General features: G+C 37.1%; 1 protein-coding gene across 1 annotated transcript in view; it reads right to left on the minus strand.

Annotated features, from left to right (window-relative positions):
• The window catches only part of SLC2A13 (solute carrier family 2 member 13), a 348,011-nt gene that overhangs the window by 277,089 nt on the left and 51,827 nt on the right, over nt 1-19,095 (minus strand). Inside the window, exon 2 of the mRNA XM_045776522.2 lies at nt 16,640-16,799. Coding sequence (XP_045632478.1) covers nt 16,640-16,799 — 160 coding nt within the window. The remainder of the gene's footprint in view (nt 1-16,639; nt 16,800-19,095) is intronic.

A 19,095-nucleotide genomic window follows, 5' to 3' on the forward strand; every position in this document is an offset into this window, starting at 1 on the left:
CACGGGGCTTGACCCCAGGACCCTGAGATCATGACCTAAGCCGAAATCAAGAGCCAGGTGCTTAACTGACTGAGCCACCCAGGTGACCTAAGAGTGCCTAGATTTTAATCCTAGTCCCCCCCCCCAAAAGTTTTACCTATGGATATGGGAGATGTCATTATTATAAGTTAAATCAAGGGTTCTAAGCTCTAGCTTCACATTAGAATGGGAGGAGGGAGACTTTTAAGCATACCAATGTCCAGGCCCTACCCACGCAGGATTTTGATTAATTGGTCTGGGCTCCAGGCCCAGGAAATTCTATTTTATTAAAAGCTCCCCAGGTGGTGCTAATGTGCAGTCAGGGCTGAGAACCACTGATCTAAGTGTTTTTAAAAACCCAAGGGGTGAACGTGAACAGGAAGCACCCAAGGTCCATACTATAAGGCAAAAGCTATTTATCTTCTGGGGGCCCACCAAGCTGACAGAAAGGGAAAGCAGGTTGACTAGAACAAAAATGCCAACCTTTCAGGAATTCTAAAATCCTTTAGACTCTTCTGTGGCATCCTCATCATTCACAGAGATATCTTTTTAAACTTTCTCAACTGAAGGTAACAAATGAGCTATTTTCTGGTCCAACTAGCCACATCAGTACCTGCCTAACAGTAAACTAAGGATGGGCCCTCAGATGGTGAGCAATGCTTTCCAATGGTGTGGCTGGTACAGCAATCACCAAAGGAGGCAAGCCCAGCTCTTTCACCTCAGGTTAAGCCTTCGTCCCAGTGCCAAGAACTGAAGCTCTGTGAATCAAATATCCAGCATTCCCAGGAGACAGCCCTTCCCCTGGTGGTACCCCACATACAACCAAATAGGTCCTGCCTTGAATCCATAATTGCCACCATTCTTGTTTTAAAAGAATCATACTGCTCTCACCTACAAAACTGAAGGAAAGTATCCTCTCATAGATGGCCATTTAAGACACAGAACTGTGTAGTTCATAACTGCCCCACTTCTTTGATAACAAAATGGTTATCTGATAAGATGGTCTACTGATAACATGATGAACATATTACTTATTCTCTAGTAGTTCCACAGGGTGATGATTATGTTCCAATACATTAAAAAAACTACTTGAATGTAGCTTAGACATGCACCCACTGAGCAGCAATAGTAAGAGCTAGTACACAGCACTAGTTACTATGTGCCAAGCACTGCTCAAAGGGCTTAAGAAACATTAGTCAGTCTGTCTTCACAATGACCCTATAAAGTGGGTATCATTATTGTCCCCATTTTAAAGACAAACCAGCTATAAATGGATATAGAACTAGTATGCTGTGGAACTAGTATTAAAATCTAGGTACTCTTGGGTCACCGGGGTGGCTCAGTCAGTTAAGCATCTGGCTCTTGATTTCAGCTCAGGTCATGATCTCAGGGTCCTGGGGTCAAGCCCTGTGTCGGGCTCCATGCTCAGCAGGGAGTCTGCTTGAGATTCTCTCCCCCTCCCCCTGCCTTCTGACTCCACTCTCTCTTTCTAAAATAAACAAATCTTTTTAAAAATTTAGAAATAAAATAAAATAATATCTAGGCAATCTGGCTCCCAATGTTTACTGTAAGACAAGCTATAATAAATGTTTAATGATTAGTTAATTTAATTCTGCAGAAATCATAGAAGACAGAATTTATCTTAACCTCATGTTTAAAGACTTTTGAGGATAAACTTTGTAAGCTTTATTGTTCACTCACCTCTGTTAAATATATTAAAGCACTGCAGGATAACAAGGCAAAGGGGTTGCCTGGGAGCAGTGCCCCCAGTCATATGGAGCACAGTACCTGACACAAAGGGACCCATGGGAAGGGAAAACACAGACCTGCTGGTGGCAAATGGAATCTATTATTATTCCCGACACCAGAGTTTTACTATGAAAATTATCAACTATTAATTAAAAGAAAATATCTCATTTGTATGGGCAAACTTGTACTGCTTGAATGCTGGGCCAAACTGAATTTGAATTTCATTTTTAACATACACATTTTCGTGTAGGAAAAATATAGGTAACATGGCAGGAGATAGTTTAAAAGATGACAGCAATTGCACTACTGGGTATTTACCCCAAAGATACAGACGTAGTGAAGAGAAGGGCCATATGTACCCCAATGTTCACAGCAGCAATGTCCACAATAGCTAAATTGTGGAAGGAGCCGAGATGCCCATCAACAGACGAATGGATAAAGAAGATGTGGTCCATATATACAATGGAATATTACTCAGCCATCAGAAAGAATGATTACCCAACATTTGCAGCAACATGGATGGGACTGGAGGAGATTACGCTAAGTGAAATAAGTCAAGCAGAGAAAGACAATTATCATATGGTTTCACTCATTTATGGAACATAAGAAATAGGAAGATCGGTAGGAGAAGGAAGGGAAGAATGAAGGGGGGGTAAACAGAAGGGGGAATGAAGCATGAGAGACTATGTGGACTCCAGGAAACAAACTGAGGGCTTCAGAGGGGAGGAAGGTGGGGGACTGGGATAGGCCGGTGATGGGTATTAAGGAGGGCATATATTGCATGGTGCACTGGGTGTTATATGCAAATAATGAATCATGGAACACTACATCAAAAACGAAGGATATACTCTATGGTGACTAACATAACATAATAAAAAATTATTATTAAAAGAAAAGATGACTGGGAGCAAAAAGAAAAAAAAACACCAATTTGATTTGATCCTTCTAAAATATTTTACACGAGGGATGTGGTAGATCAAACATTGCTTTCCACTACATTTTGTTTTTCAATCTCTGCTTCCCCAAGGCCTCTCCAAGCCTCTCCCCTTCCAAAAGGAATTGTGCAAGAGTGAAGAATTGTATCTTGCATCCACATGCTGTTTATGTCTCTTCTCCTCTCTGTTCTTTCTTAAGTTCCCAATGTGTTACAATAGGAGAGCTGTATGATTTATGGTTTTAATTATAAGTCAAGTTATTGTAGAAAAACAATCATAGCTAAGAAAGCTGTATTACAATACGTTATATTTAAAGCAAATTGTATGCAATTGTTTTTATAGCTCTTGAGTTCTACTAAGGAAGGACACTTCACTCTGAGAAGTGTATAAAGGTTTTTTTGGAGACTGCAGTCAGTTAGCCAATTATCCCAACAGGCCATGAGAGCATTAAGGTGCAGTTCAATAATCACTTCCTTACTTGTCTCCCAACCTCACATTGCTAAATGTATTTTTCAACCAAATCTCTACCTTATATTCTCATCACAGAGAATCTTGCTATTTTTCAAAACACAGATTAGTTCAGTGATAATCTCTGAAGTTTGTCCCTTGTATGGTAAGGATTTTTAGCAATATTCCTTAATATCCAATACTGTCTTATAATACACTGGAAAAAAATCAAGTGACAAACGGTATCATTCTAATAGTTTCATTTCCATCCTCTGTCTTGTAGCTTGCACTCTGTTTATATCTATTTCCTATTGATTTACAAATCGTGTTCATGTTAGCCCTTTCTGAACAGCACAAAAAAGTATATCATAAATATTAAGATACTAAGCCTTATTCTTCAAAACTTGACAGTTTCCAACTGGCATCCTTTTACATAGACTGTGAAATAAACTCTAAACCATTTTTTCCCGAAACAGTTAGTTGAAAATAAAAAGGGTCAGCAGTTAGAATCAGTAAATTCTTCGAAAGTGTTACCTAATGATTTACTGTATTACTTGGAATGATAAGGCTGAATTCCTATGATCTATCTGAGCTGTTATTCTGAGATGTTTACCCTGCAAACATCACCTTAATGTACATCAAGTGCCAAAGTCTACACCAATCATTAAGCATCATGAATGCACTTAAACCAGAGATATCAAAAAACATCCGCCAAGCTGGAACTTTCCAATATATATCATTTACCTTGTTTAGGGTAATGAAATGTTTTCCCCTTAAAAAAGGCAAAACCCAACCCTTTCTAACCACATTCAAGAACACTGTTCCTTCAGTCCTACATCTTCAGCTACCTGACTTCATTGTTCAATGTTCCCATGGATTTTGAGAATTTTTTTCATGTTCTTCTCATATACTTAATAATCATATGAGTTATGCATTTACTAAAAGATCTCTATTCTTGGATTTACAAAAGAAATGATCACCATCATATACCAACCACAAGACATTTACCTGACAATCACCAAATATAAATTATAATAATTTATGGGGAGGCCTGGATGGCTCGGTCAGTTTAGCGTCTGCCTTCAGCTCAGGTCACGATCCTAGGTTCCTAGAATCAAGCCCTGCATCTGGCTCCTTGCTCAGTGGGGAGCCTGCTTCTCCCTCTGCCTGCCATGCCCCCTGCTTGTGCACACGTGCACGCTCTCTGATAAATAAAATCTTAAAAAAAAACTATAATTTACGTAGTATGTTTCTACTTAATGCCAAGTTTTAGATGAAAAAGGGTGACACTGAATTTAGCCACCTGCTATAATTACAACTCACCTAACATATTTTTCAATTTTAGTGCATGACTCGCAACTCCATTTTAACAGATAAGAAATTAAAAGAATAAATTGAGATCCCAGGCTGGTAAATTAGTTTCCCTCTGCCTTCAAGGACCCCATAGAACAGCAATATTGAAGACTGACATATTTGATAATCTGATGGCAGCAAGAGAGTAAACATGAGAACAAGGCTGAAAGTACATAAGAAAAAAAAAATCAGTATGTCCCAGTTGGAATCTTTCAAGTAAAAAGCAGGTAAAATATGATCAGCAAATGAGCAACTTTTGTGTTACCTGGTGAATGATTCTGTAACTATTAAAAAATCTTGCCAAATATGTAAACATAAGAAAATATTAACTCTGTGTAGGTAGGGGAAATGCCTTAAAGTGATTTGATAGTGGTGTATCGGGCAGGTAGTTTGGCCAAATTTTATTTAGAGTGTTGTGACTACAGTAGAAGCAGTAAAATACACTTACTTCGAGAGAATAAGATGTGATATTAAATAAGTGACTGTGCTTTGCACAGATGTTAAGTAGGTTTCAACTACATGACAAAATACAATGACCTCCACAAAATGCACAGTATTGTGCTAGAAATAACGCACACACAGACACACATCCTTTTTTTTTTCTTTTCTTCTTTTTTTTTTTTTTTTTTTTTTTTTGGTCACTCTGAAAATCTTCCCTATCCAGAGCTCTGGCCTACAGATTTGGGAGATTTCATGATTAGCAGACATCCTTTGCTTCAAGGAGCTTATACACTAGCAATCATCAAACAAAAGAGGATTACATTTAATTGCTATGACTGAGGTTTTGGCACAGTGTAGGAGCAAGGACAAAAGTTATTTCAACGGAGGCTGTTAGGAAAAGTGTCAATGCAGAAGCAGCATTTAAATTAGTCACTGGCCAATGCAGAAAAGGAAAATAATGGAAGGAGCTCACAGAAGGTGCAGGTCAACAATTTTTAGGTACAATTTGTATACAGTAAAATGAAGAGATCCAAGGTATACCATTCTAAGAGTTTTAAAAAATATGTACTCTTATAACCACCATCCTAATAAAAAATCAGAACATTCCCATCATTCCAGAAAGTTCCCACTACCCCTCTCTTTCCAGTCAATCCCTACTGCCATAGACAACCAATGATGGAATATCTGTCCCCATAGCTTATTTTATATGTTAACGAACATCACATGGAATCATGGAGACTGTACTCTTGCATTTAACTTCTTTCAATCATGTTTTTTGAGATACATCCACATTGTTGTTCTATTTCACAGATTTATTTATCTGTCCTTACCAGTATGTTTTGATTACTTTAGCTTTATACTAAGTCCTGAAATCAGGCAAACTCTCCCAGTTTCGTTCTTCAAGATGGTTTTGGCAATTCTAGGTCCTTTACTTCTCTGTAAAAACTTTTAGAATCACCTTGTCCATGTGAATGAATTTGAATGACTGTAAATGGTGACAGTGGACATCTCTGCCTTGTAGCTGATAGTAAGGAAAAGCATTCCAGCTTTTACCATTGGGTACAAAGTTAGCCGCAGGTTTTCTCATACCTGTCCTCTACTGAGTTCAGGAAGTGTTCTTCTAGTTTGCTGGGAGGTTTTGGCATAAATGAATGTTATTCTGTCAAATGCTTTCTCTGCATATATTGAGTTAATTATATAGATCCTCCTTTTTTTAATAATTTGAACATGGTGACCTGCACGAATTAATTTTCAAATGCTAAATAACCTGACTTTCCTCAGATAACTGACTTGACCACAAATTTATTATACTTTATTATACTAGCTTTGATTTGCTACTATTTTGTAAGGATACTTTCAATCAGTATCTAGAGTTTTTTGTTCTTGTAATAGCTTGGGTCATATTAGAGTTATGCTGTCCTCAAAACCCCAGGTGGGAAGTGTTCCTTCCATCACCGTTTTCTTTTGTTTAATCTTGGAACTATTTCTTCCTTAAATATTTTACAGAATTCACCACTGAAACCATCTGGGCCTGGATTTGCTTTGCAGGTAGGCTACTAATAACGATTCAATTTATTTAATAAATACAGGGATATTCAGATTTTCCATTTTACCTTGTGTCAGTTTTTAGTAGGGCTGTGACTTTCAAGCAATATTCCCATTTCACCTAAGATGTTGAATTTATTGGCATAAACTCATTCAAAGTATTCCCTCATTATCCTAATAATGTCCATAGCAATGATGCATTCTTTTACTCCTGATATTGATAACTCGTGCTTTAGCTTTTTTTCTTAATCAGTTTAACCAGTCATATCAGTTTATCAATTTTATTAATCTTTACAAAGAAACATTTTTTTCTATTGCTTACCTTTCTATTATATCGACTTCTAGTCTTTATTATTTATTATTATTTCTGATTAGTTGGCTCTATTATCATTATGAAACGTCCCTTTTTATCTCTGGAAATACTGCTTGTCTTAAAGTCTTACTTTGTGTGATTATTAACGAAGCCACACCAGCTTTCTTAGTGTTTGTAGAGTAAATCTCTTCCCACTCTTTTACTTTTAACCTGTCTGTAGTACTATACTTAAATTGTGTCACTTTTAGACAATATAGGCTTGTGTCATGTTTCTGTGCACAATGAACATTTTTTATATTTTGTAATTATTGCAATAATTGGGTTTTAAGTCTACCATTTGCTATTTGCCTTCCATTTGTTCCATCTGTTTATTGTGTTCTTCCTTTCTTGCCTTTGTTCAGCTTATCCAAATATTTTAAATATCCATTTTAATTCTTCTTTTTTTTTTTTTTTAAGAGAGAGAGTGTGACTGGGAGTGAGGGAGAGGTAGAGGGAGAGGGAGAGGGTGAAGGAGAGAATCTTAAGCAGGGTCCACACTGGGAATGGAGCTGGACACAGGGCTTGATCTCACGGCTCTGAGATCATGACCTGAGCCAAAATCAAGAGTCAGACGCATAAGTGACTGAGCCACCCAAGCATCCCTCCATTTTAATTTTTTTTTAAGATTTACCTGAGAGAGAGAGAGAGCAGGGGGAGGAGTAGAGGGAGAGGGAGGAGGAGAGAAGCAGACTCCCCACTGACTATGGAGCCCAACATGGGGCTTGATCCTATGACCCCAAGATCATGACCTAAGTCAAAACCAAGAGTCGGATGCTCAACTGACTGAGCCACCTAGATGCCCTTCCATTTTAATTCTTATAATGGGTTCTTAGCTATATCTTTTTATAATAGAGTCTCATGGTTGTTCTGGGGATAAAAATAGGCATCTTTACTACTTAGAGATAACACTGTAACTCTTGAGAAACATATAATTTCCATTTACTTCCTCTAATGTTTTTACTATCAGCATCACATATTTTATAGCTAAGTACATTACATTTAAATGTGAAGTCATATGTCTTTAGAAAAATTTGAGAGGAAATAAAATAAAGTCCTTTATATTTAGCCTATTTTTAATAGCTGGTGCTCTTGTCCCTTATTGTAGATGAGTTTTCATCAAGGGTCATTTCCCTCAGTCTGAAGAATTTTCTTTAGCATTTCTTACAATGCAGGAGGTCTGGTGGTGAGATTCTATTAATTTTACTTTTTCTGAAAATGTTTTTATTTTACCTATACTTTTGAAGGATATTCTCCTACTGGATTGACATTTTTCTTTCAGTACAATTGATCCTTGAACAGCATGGGTGTGAGGGGCACCCACCCTGCACAGTCAAAAATCCAAATGTAACTTCTGACTCCCCTAAAAACTACTACTAACCTACTGTTCCCTGGAAGCCTTACCAGTAACATTCAACTAACAGTTGATTAACACATATTTTGTATGTGATTGTATTATATACTGTATTCTTAAAGCTACAGAAAAGAAAATGTTACCAAGAAAATCATAAGAGAAAATACATTTACAGCACTATACTGTATCTGTCGGATAAATCTGTTAAGTGGACCAATGCAGTTCAAACCCATGTTGTTCAAGGGTCAACAGTATCCTAAAGATGACATGCCATTGTCTCCAGACCTCCCACTGTTCCTGATGGAAAGTCAGCTGTCATTTGTATTGCAGCTCTTCATGTAACCTGTCTTCTTTTCCTTGGATCCTAACTTTCTCTGTATGTATCTTCTGTTTTCAGCCATTTGATTATGATACGCCTGCATATGCTCGTCTTTATATTTATCCTACTAGGGATTCACAGTATTCTGGAATCAGGACTTAGTGCTTTCACCACATTTTGGAAGTTTGTGGCCATTACTTTTTTTTTTTTTTTTAACCTGTTTTCTCCCTTATTCTTTCTTGGATTTCAATTACATGTATATTAGACTACTTAGTATTAATTAGAGGTATATAAGAATATTCGACCTTGTGTCCTCGGTCACTGAGGCCTCTTTTTCAACTTTATTATTTTCTCTATTTCAGATTAGGTGGTATCAATGAATCTGCCTTCAAGTTTTCAGGTCCTATCTTCTATCATCTTCAATCTGCTGTTAAGTCCATCCAATGAACTTTTTATATGTTAATTTATAATTTCAGAGATCGTACTTACACTATTAGAATTTCTATTTGGTTTTATTTTTTATAGGTTGCATTCTTTGCAGAGATTTACCATGTGGTCACTCAGTATGACTATCTTGTTTGCTAAGTCCTTCAACACATTAATAATAGCTGCTCTAGAGTCCTCTCTGCTAATTTCAACATCTACATTATCTTGAGGGTCTGTCTATATTGTCCAATTTTTCTGTTAGTTATGTGTCATAAGTTCTGTTTATTCACATGTCTAATATGAGTATCGTGAATGATAAACTGTAGAGACCCTAGATTTTATTCTCTTCTGAATGCTATAGACTTTTTCCTCTCAGCCCCCTTGAGTTTGTGGAGGCTTGGTTTTATACTGGGTTAGTGTGAATCTGATTCAGTTTTGGTCTTAGGGCAAATCCTTCGTCATGCAACAAAGTCTTTACTTCTAAGGCCTGGTCCTTCTGTAGTTCTAACGGAAAGCCTGAGCTGTAACCTCGAGTTTCAAACTCTGAATATGTCACTCCTCATACAGGCAGGAAATAAAATCTCTCCCAGCTTTTATCGTCTTGTAACTGTTATTTTCCACAGGCTCCATGGAATCTCTGCTATATCTTCAGAGTTCTGAGGTCAGTAAAACATTCATGGCAAATTAATATTCAGATCTGGGGGGCTTCCTCCTCTGTGGATCATTCTTTTCCTGGATTTTCACCCTCAAATTCCACCCCACTCTGACCACCCTAAACTCTAGCCACTGAGACTGTAAGCAAATAAAACTATAATTTTCTACTTAAGTTCTAGCTATCCATTATGGATTGAGGGCTACCCTCAAGTAAAAAGCCATAAATGTAGACTCGTCATGAGCCATTCAAGAATCAAATCCCCTGGGGCACCTGGGTGGCTCAGTCAGTTAAACATCTGCCTTCAGCTCAAGTCATGATCTCAGGGTCCTGGGATCAAGCCCCACGTTGGGCTCTCTGATCAGCAGGGAGTCTGCTTCTCCCTTTCCCTCTGTGTGCATTCTTTCTCTCTCCACCTCTCTCTCTACCTCTCTCTCTCTAATAAATAAGAAAAATCTTTAAAAAAAAAAAAAAGAATCAAATCCCCTTCAGTTCCAACCTACTCCTGGAGCTGGAGTTTTCCAGTGTCCTAAACAGTTCTAAAAATTCTTTCTGTGGTTTATAATAATCATTGTCAGGAGAGATTAGTCTTATACAACCGCTCTCATTGGCAAACTATATTTACTGTTTACCTGGGGGAAAAAACAGATGATTGAATGTGAGGGAAATTTTTATTGCCAGCTTTAGATATAAGATAGAAAATCAACCTAAGACTTTCTGGAGATGACAGCAAACAATATCTACTAGCATTTAAGAGTTTATACATATGTTCAGAGCCATTAACTCATCTGACGCTATAACATTCTAGAACTGTTGAAGCATTAGCTTCATAAAGATATTAGAGCTCAGATAAATTAATTCACATGCTGTGAAAACAAGTCTTAAACCTATTCCTCCCACAACACTATCGATACCTTTATGACAAAGAGTCTTGCATCCTAATTCTGTCAACAATGAAATTACAAGTGTCTTCAGCATTAAGATATTAACTTATAATCAAGCTGTTAGCCAAATCCATCTTTCTTAAAATGGCCACTGCACAGTTAGATTTTTAAGACAGCTTAATACTCTGTACTTTATATGGAGCCAAATACCACTGATCTCTGAGCACTAAACTATAAGAACACTTTCCCCAGCATAAATTTGCTTAGAAATACCACCTTTTTGAAATATCATTCTCAAAAGCATCTTATTGACATGATTTTTTAAATTGTAAAATATTAGGGGGGAAGAGACTCATTTTTCACCCCAAGGTAATTATTTTAAAAATTATTTTCTGTACTTCCAATAAACAAACTTGATTCAATGTACTGCTAAAGTGAGTGCAAGGAATTTAAAGTTCTGTTCACACCCACTGAAGACTACCTTTCTACGTCACCTTCAAACTCCCAGATAGTCATCACAGCCCTCCACCTAGCTGCTTTAAAACTTCTCACTACTGCCCACACATGACTGGCCCTTTCACACTACTTACCAGGCTTTTGAAAATTCTATTCCACCTAACATTTCCTTCTCCCTCGCTATGCCTGGAACTCTCTTAATCATAAAGACTCAGCTCAAATATCTTTCCATCATAAAGCTAAGTTATTCACACACCCTAAGAGCTCTCATAACACTATCCATCATTTAATTAACAAGCTGATGAAAAAGTCTCTCCATCAGTCTGTGAGGTGCCTGAGAACAGGTGCACTTCTTATTCATCTATCTCTAGTAGCATGCACAACACAGTATACAGAAGGTGCCCCCCAACAAGGTTTTCTTGAATGACTGAATGATTCCTATACTAACTGATGACTCCAAGAGTAACACCTCACTACCTCACACCTATATTCTGGTGACAGCCTCATAAATATAGTCTCTGCAACCATCCAGGAGCCAAGAGTTCCAATAAATTCTGAGCATCGCTCTCATATTAATCTTTGATTTACATTATAGCATGCTCTGCTCTAAAATAGTTTCCCTTTGCCTGTAGATAAAAGTTCAAAAATCTCTAAGCCTAGAATTCACAGACCTCTAGAATCTGGCTCCCATCTCTCATGTACTTCATTACCTCAGTTTCAAGCCTCCTGTCCTCACCTGGCCTCTATTCTGCCCTCATTTCCACCTCTGTCCACCAATTCTTCAAAGAACTCGGCACAAGTCTCACACTGTCCACGAATTAGCCTAAAGACATTTCAGAAAAATCTCTCCTGCAGATGTTGCTAACACTAATATTCTGTACTTCTCATTCAACACTTAACATTTCCTCAAATTCTACCTCCTTAGCACACACAAAAAGCATGATGTAAATGATGAAAAATGTGAAAATACCTAGCACATTCAGACACCAAATGGTTGTGCATGGGCTACTAACACTAATTTTTTAAAAATCTGAGAATAAAATGAACAAAAATCAACATAAAAGAGAATAATTTAGCTCCTCTCTAGATATATCAGTCTTATTACTATAAGTCACATGATGGTTTATGTAATCATAAGTAGAGGAAAACTCATTTGAAAACCAGCTCTGTCCAAAAGAGAACAAAAAGTGTTCTGGAGCCAGGGAGGCATATTATTTTGAGGGATGGAAACCCACATGAGCTCAGAAACTAATTTTCATTCTCTGATTTGTACCCCTAATAAGAAACACTTATGATTAATAATTTAGTTTTCCAGCTATCTATGAAGCAAATGTATTCCTCAACATACATTAACGAATTGGTATTTTGGTTTAAAAATCAATAGCTTTTCGCTTTAGTTAAGAGTCCCTTCCCTAGAGCTGAATCAATTCAGCTCAGTTCAATAAACATTAATTGAGCATTTTCTATGTTCCAGGCTCTTTCCCAGATCTAAAAAAAGAGTACAAAGTCAATGACATTCAGGAGTTCTAAAGTGAATCGAGAGACTAACAGAAAAGTAACTAGTTCAAAATAAGAAATGTATAAAACAGTGAAGCTATGTAGAAAGTCTTATGAAAGGACAAGGGAACAGAAACAGTTTCACATGATATGCAAAAGCAGAGATTTAAAGGAGGAACTGTAGGTGGACCAGTAAAGCAGGACAGGGTAGGAAAGCGTTATAGGTAAATTAAGCAGATGGAAAAATCTAGAAACGATGCAACTGGTGTATCGGGCATACAAGCACGGCTGTTATATAAAGGAAGAGGGAGGGAGGCAACGATAAGGTAGAAAAATCTAGAAAAGCAGGCACAGACTGGATAATGGAAGGCACCACAAACCATGATAAGAGCTTGACTTTTTATTTCCTGTGGGAAATGGAGAGGCTGTGAGACATTTAAGCTGTGGCATGCCCAGGTAAGTGTTTTATACCTTCACAGTGGCAGCTGTTAAATTTACTCTATTATATATTTATTGAGGGCCTGCAACATGCCAGGCTTTAACTCGGCAATGAAAAAAGAGAAAACCTTCATTTGCTTGAGGGGCAGTGAGTAAATCCATGTTCAATAAGCAAGACTAAAAAATATCAGCACAGAGAAAGGCAGTGATAAAACTTTGTTATCACTAATACTAACTACTAAAATACCTCAGCCATCTTTATAAGCACTGTAATATATTAGGTAAAAATCAAATCTTTCTCAACATCATGATTCATCAGGGAAATGCAAATCAAAACCACGATGAGATGCCACTTCACACCCACCTAAGATGACGATAATCAAAACGACAGATAATCAATGTTCCCTAGCATGCAGAGAAACTGGAATTCTCATACAGTGCGAAGTGGGAATGTAAAATAGTGCAGTCCTTTGGAGAACAGTCTGCCAAGTCCTCAAAAGGCTAGACGTAGTTACCACATGACCTAGCAATTCCACCCATAGGTATATGCTCAAGAGAAGGGAAAACAGGTCCACCCTGAAAGTTGTACAGAAATGTTCATAGCACCATTATTTATAATAGCTAAAAAGTGGAAATGTCCATCAACTGAAAACTGGATAACTGGAATGTGGTATATCCACAGTGGCCAATAAAAAGAAAGAAAACACGTACACATTCTACAATATGAATGAACTCTGAAAACATGGTCAGTGAGAGAAGCCAGTCCACAAGGGACCACATACCATTACATGCAATGTCCAGAAGAGGCAAATCTATAGACAAAAAGTAGATTAATGATCACCTAGAGCTGGCAAGAGCTGGAAGGTTGGGGGGTGACAGCTAAGGGGTACAAAGTTTCTCTCCGGGGTAATGAAAATATTCTAAATTTGACTGCAGTGATGGCTTCACAGCTCTGCAAATATACGAAAAGCCACTGAATATGCATCTTAAATGGGTAAACTGAATGGTATGTGAATTATATCTCAATAAAGTTGTTTTCACAAAATTCTAATCATTAATGATCTCTTCAAAATCCTTATTCCTCTTTCCTCATGAAGCTGGATGACATTTTTCCCAGGAAAAACATATAATAACACAAGAGTGCTACACAAATACCAAGGTTCGATTTTCTACTGGCAATTCTTTTTTCTAGAAAAATTAATCTTCTAGTTCTTTGGCAGAAAACAATTTATTTCTATGATATCCAAATAAGAGAACAGTAGCTTTGACCCATCTGGCACAAAAGATGAGTTCGTTTTTCAAGAACAAAGGCTAAGAAGTTTTTGTCTGATTAATCAGTTTCGCCTTCTGTAAGTCTTAATTTGGTCACTACTGTCAAAATTGTCAATAACTACATTTTAAATTATAAACTACTGGAAGCAGAATGAGGAAGAAAGTAGTTAGATTTCAAGTAAGAAGAACTGGCTCTAAACTCTTCTTTGTAACAACCATGTGGCCTCAATCAAATCTTTAACTTCTCTTAGCATTTTTTTTAATCAGCAAATTGTGAATATATCAGTTCCACCAGTCTCTCGAGATTTTAGTTAGGATCAAATAATACTCACTAACAGACTCTAAAATTGTTCATTACTCCAACGTAAACTAGTAAAATCTGGGACACTGGTTATACAGTAATAACACCAAATGTTTGGTAACTTGAACTAGACAGTTTCAGAGGCAATAAAAGTCAAAAAGGGAAATAAACAATGCTAAAATGTCAAAACTCTTGGAAGAGAGGGGACACCTTACTTGATAACATGCAAAAATATGAGTATGAAAAAATTCTATTTGTAACATTTACACCCACATTTCAATTAGGATTTCTGAAATATACTGCCACAAAAATGAATTATGTGCTGTTATAATTTTAAATAAGTTATAATTGCTGACAGTTCTAAAGATGTTGAGGTAGCTCTTCAACCTTTATTTGCCTGTAACCACACTCCTATTAGCCCAGGAGTCAGAGAAGTTAAACACACTGGTAAGAATGCTAAATACCGCAAGAGAGTAACACACAGAAAACTCACCAGTAAAAAAAGGAAACCTGTTTGCACGTGGACATAAGTGAATGCGTATTCATGCGAACAGCAAGTGAGTTCCAAGAGATCTGGTATGTTAATGCATTTGGCTGAGTACCAGCCCAAGTTAGTCTTCCTATCCTCTTACAGTTTATTTTTTCACCCTTCAGTCTAGTATTGTGGGGAAAATGCACACAGGCATGCTATTCGGCTTTCCTGCAAACATATGTCTCCAACTTCAGCTGGGATCCCACGGGTTATTTGGAAAATGATTTTTGTCTCTAGTCTCTTCTTTCTTACACTTTCTATGGCAGCTATAAGCATTTAACATTTATTTTCAAAATCAAAAGTCGGACACTTAACGAACTGAGCCACCCAGGCACCCCTAAAATTTTTTTTTTTAACTTAATGTAAATAAATGATTTAGGCCTACTTAAAGACATGGGGTTGAAAGCTGACTTTCACCAAGTTTCTAAAAAAGACTCAAAGTATCAGTTTATGCTGGTAAGAGCTATCTTTGTCTTCATCTACAGAGTGGAAAAAGAAAGATGAAATTTCCTGTTTCTCCAATTTTCAGGTAATTTCTCATTTTGGCAGAGATTCGTCCCTTCAAAGATGGAAAGTGGTTTAGCAACCTCTGTAGAAGAAACCAATGCTTTAAGAATTGGGTCCTCTCTTTAACGGTCCTGACACAGGTAGGCCCTAATTGGCAACAGTAAGTTTTCTTACATAACTTTTAATAAAGCTTCATCAGTCTCAGTCTTTAACGGCTCAACAAAGCACATGGTTTATGGTGCTGTTCACACAGCTTAACTCCCTACATCCTTATCTCATCAAACCCGTTTTTCTTCAGCTGTTAAGAATTCACTTCAACACTGTAAGTACCGTGCATAAAAGTACTAGAGTCTGTCTTGTTCAATCTTGTATCTCCAGCGCCCATACAGAGATGTTCAATAAACATCTGTTGTAATCCGCAGTGCCAAGAGAATAAGTTAGAGAATACTGTGTGACCCGCTGCACCTTTTAACAAAATTTCCCTGACCAGTTACACGAAGCTATTGTTTTGATTACTATAAAGTGTGATATCAAAATTCGGAGCCTATTATAGTTTTAAGCTTTAACATAAGATTAGTTTGCTTCTATAATGTTTGGTTTGAAAATATTTCAAAGCAGTTTAAAAACACTTTTCTCATCTCTTTTGATTCAAAATAAGGCAAATAGTGACCAGGGAACAATGTGTGTATTTTAAATTTAAATATACATAACAACATATTTTTATATAGCTAAATCTATACCTTTAAAGCATGGGTTTTCTTTCTTTCAGGTCAGAATGCAGCCTCTTAAATCCAAAAAGGATGTTAGTTATAACTGCAGTTCATAAACACCTTGTCAATCACAGATACAATTCAAGAACTCCATACATATTTATCGCTGCATTCATTTTTAAACAAATATTGCAAAAGATTACACACAGTGTGAGAAATGTCACCTAAATGCTAAAAAACCTGTAAATATCAATTCATAATGGTAGGTTCCTTGTCTATCATTAAAATAAATATCAGCTTCTTGTCCACTTTCAATTTTGCTGAATGCCACCCACTTATAAATTAGTTATAATGATTCAAAATACCCAGTTACATATTTCTTATCATTTCTCAATGTTTCTCCCATCGCCTAAAATCACGATTTGAAAATTAAATGTAAGAACAATTTACAGACCTCCATCCATCCTTTTGGAGATAACTGAAGGCTCCATCAACAACACTTGCAAAGAACTGGCCTCCGGTGATGAAGAGGGTATTGATGGTGACTAACCGACCTCTTAAATTGGGCGGGGAGACCTCTGCGATGTACACGGGCACAGTCATGGAAGCGATGCCTGTGAAGAGACAAGGAAAAGTCAACAGAGGACACCTACCTGCGATTTCTGGTGCTGTTATAAACACTGATGCTAGACAAAGACACATCCTTGGTTTTCTACTTTATCTTTTTTTTAAAGATTTTATTTATTTATGTGACAGAGAGACAGCCAGCGAGAGAGGGAACACAGGCAGGGGGAGTGGGAGAGGAAGAAGCAGGCTCCCAGCGGAGGAGCCCGATGTGGGACTCGATCCCGACGCCCTGAGCTGAAGGCACACGCTTAACGACTGCGCTATCCAGGCGCCCCGGTTTTCTACTTTAAACAAAGGTTTACCAGATAAAGATTTTGTCTATAATTAGTGACTACTGCAGGTAAGTAAAGACATAATGTGGAGATACCCATTTTCATATTATCACTTGAAAGCCTACAAATGAAACTATCGCTAGAGCTCTCAGATAACTTTAGAATGTATTTAAAACATGCTTTACAAGTTTTGTGGACTAAAAAGAAGAAAATGCTCTCTAGATAGGATATAATTATCAAAATATTTTTAGTCTATATGGAAATGTAATCAGACAATGATGAGAATAAAAATTATCCTAGAATCGTATTAACTACTCAAAGTCGTCATTTCCAGCAGACACACAAAAACTAACTGGCTTACTAATAAAAAATCCATATAGTAAATCACCCTATTCGACCAGCTAGGCATAGATTTTTGAAGTGGCTTACAATGGACAGTACTTTGGTAATTTAAAGTCCTTGAGAACATATAATCTTAACCATAAAACAGATGGTTTTATGGCTAAGGTGTCTTTGGTTATACTTGCTTACAGTTTGTTTCTATCTGAAATTAATGCAGCATAACCTATGGTAGTAGTTCTAGAACTTCACCAATCACTAAACCACTTATACAGTGGTTTTTTTGTTTTGTTTTGTTTTTTAATGAAGATGGTCTCACCTTACCCACCCCAGACCTACTAAATAGAAAACTGGAGATGGGTCTGTCTTTTAAAAATTCTCCAAGCTCTCCTGATGCTCACCACATATTTGAAAAACTACAGTTCTATAGTCCACAACTTAAGGCTAATACAAAATTACTTCTTAAAAGAAAACCTTGATCCTCTTGGCCATACCTAGCTCACTTCTCAGTGGCACTTCCAGTTTCCAGGTATGTCTGATCATGTAATCTAAAACCAATACCTAATCAATACTTGCCAAAAACTAAGTGGAAAAAAAAATCAAGCAGGATTATCTAAGAAAATGTAATCTTTTTCTACTTGTAGATACTATAAATTGATCTCCAGATTAAGCCAGAACATCAATGGGTTACGTAAGATACCCATGTAGAACTGCTTTTAATGAATTCATCTTTAGAATGCCAAAAAATAGCCTATATCGAAGGTAGCAGCACCAAGATACCTGCTGCTGTATTTTCTTTTCTTTTTTTTTTTTTTTTAAGATTGTATTTATTTGACGGAAAGAAGGGCAGCAATAGAAGGAACACAGCGGGGGGAGTGGGAGAGGGAGAAGCAGGCTTCCCGCTGAGCAGAGAGCCCGATGCGGGGCTCGATCCCAGACGCTGGGATCATGACCTGAGCTGAAGGCAGACGCTTAACGACGAGCCACCCCTGTTGCTGTATTTTCTGAACAAGGGCTGCTGATGGTGCTATTTACCACATTCCAGATAACAGGAGAGATCTGTCTATGGTCTCAGTAACTACAACAGTTGTGCTTCTCTCTCTGTGTTTATGGGCACTATAAATCACACAGCAGTCTTTCACTTCCCTCTTCATTAGGCAGTCAGAGACGCCTACCCCTACTAAGTGTTTTGGACTTCATGGTATTTATTCTGTGAGCTAAATTCCTTCCTGATGTCATAACTGTCCCCAATTTCACCTATTTTAGACATGTTTTGCCATATTTTTATTTACTTTGTTCCATGTTTGGACCAAGCAAATACACGGACAGATCAGATTTATTTAAGTTAATATATATCTGCTTCTGTACTACTGAATAACTACTATTAATAACTGCTCACAAGTGAGACCACTAAATCTCAGAACTATACACTCTGTAGTTTCCACCAGTATTACTTGCTGCTGTAGTGCCTATCAATATATATAAATATACATGAAAAGAATCAAGATTTTATGAGTTTCATTTAAAAAAGCATGTGTTAGTAGACAAAGTATGAATAGTCTTTACAATTAAATCATCACCTAAACAGCTGGAAGTTTCCATCTGACTGCTAATCAATTTAAGAGAACACATGATACTAAATTGGCTTTCATCTAACTTGGAAAGAGGAAAC

This window comes from Ursus americanus, chromosome 25 (genome assembly GCF_024610735.1).
Source record: "Ursus americanus isolate L20-20 chromosome 25, mUrsAme1.1.p, whole genome shotgun sequence".
Taxonomy (NCBI): domain Eukaryota; kingdom Metazoa; phylum Chordata; class Mammalia; order Carnivora; family Ursidae; genus Ursus; species Ursus americanus.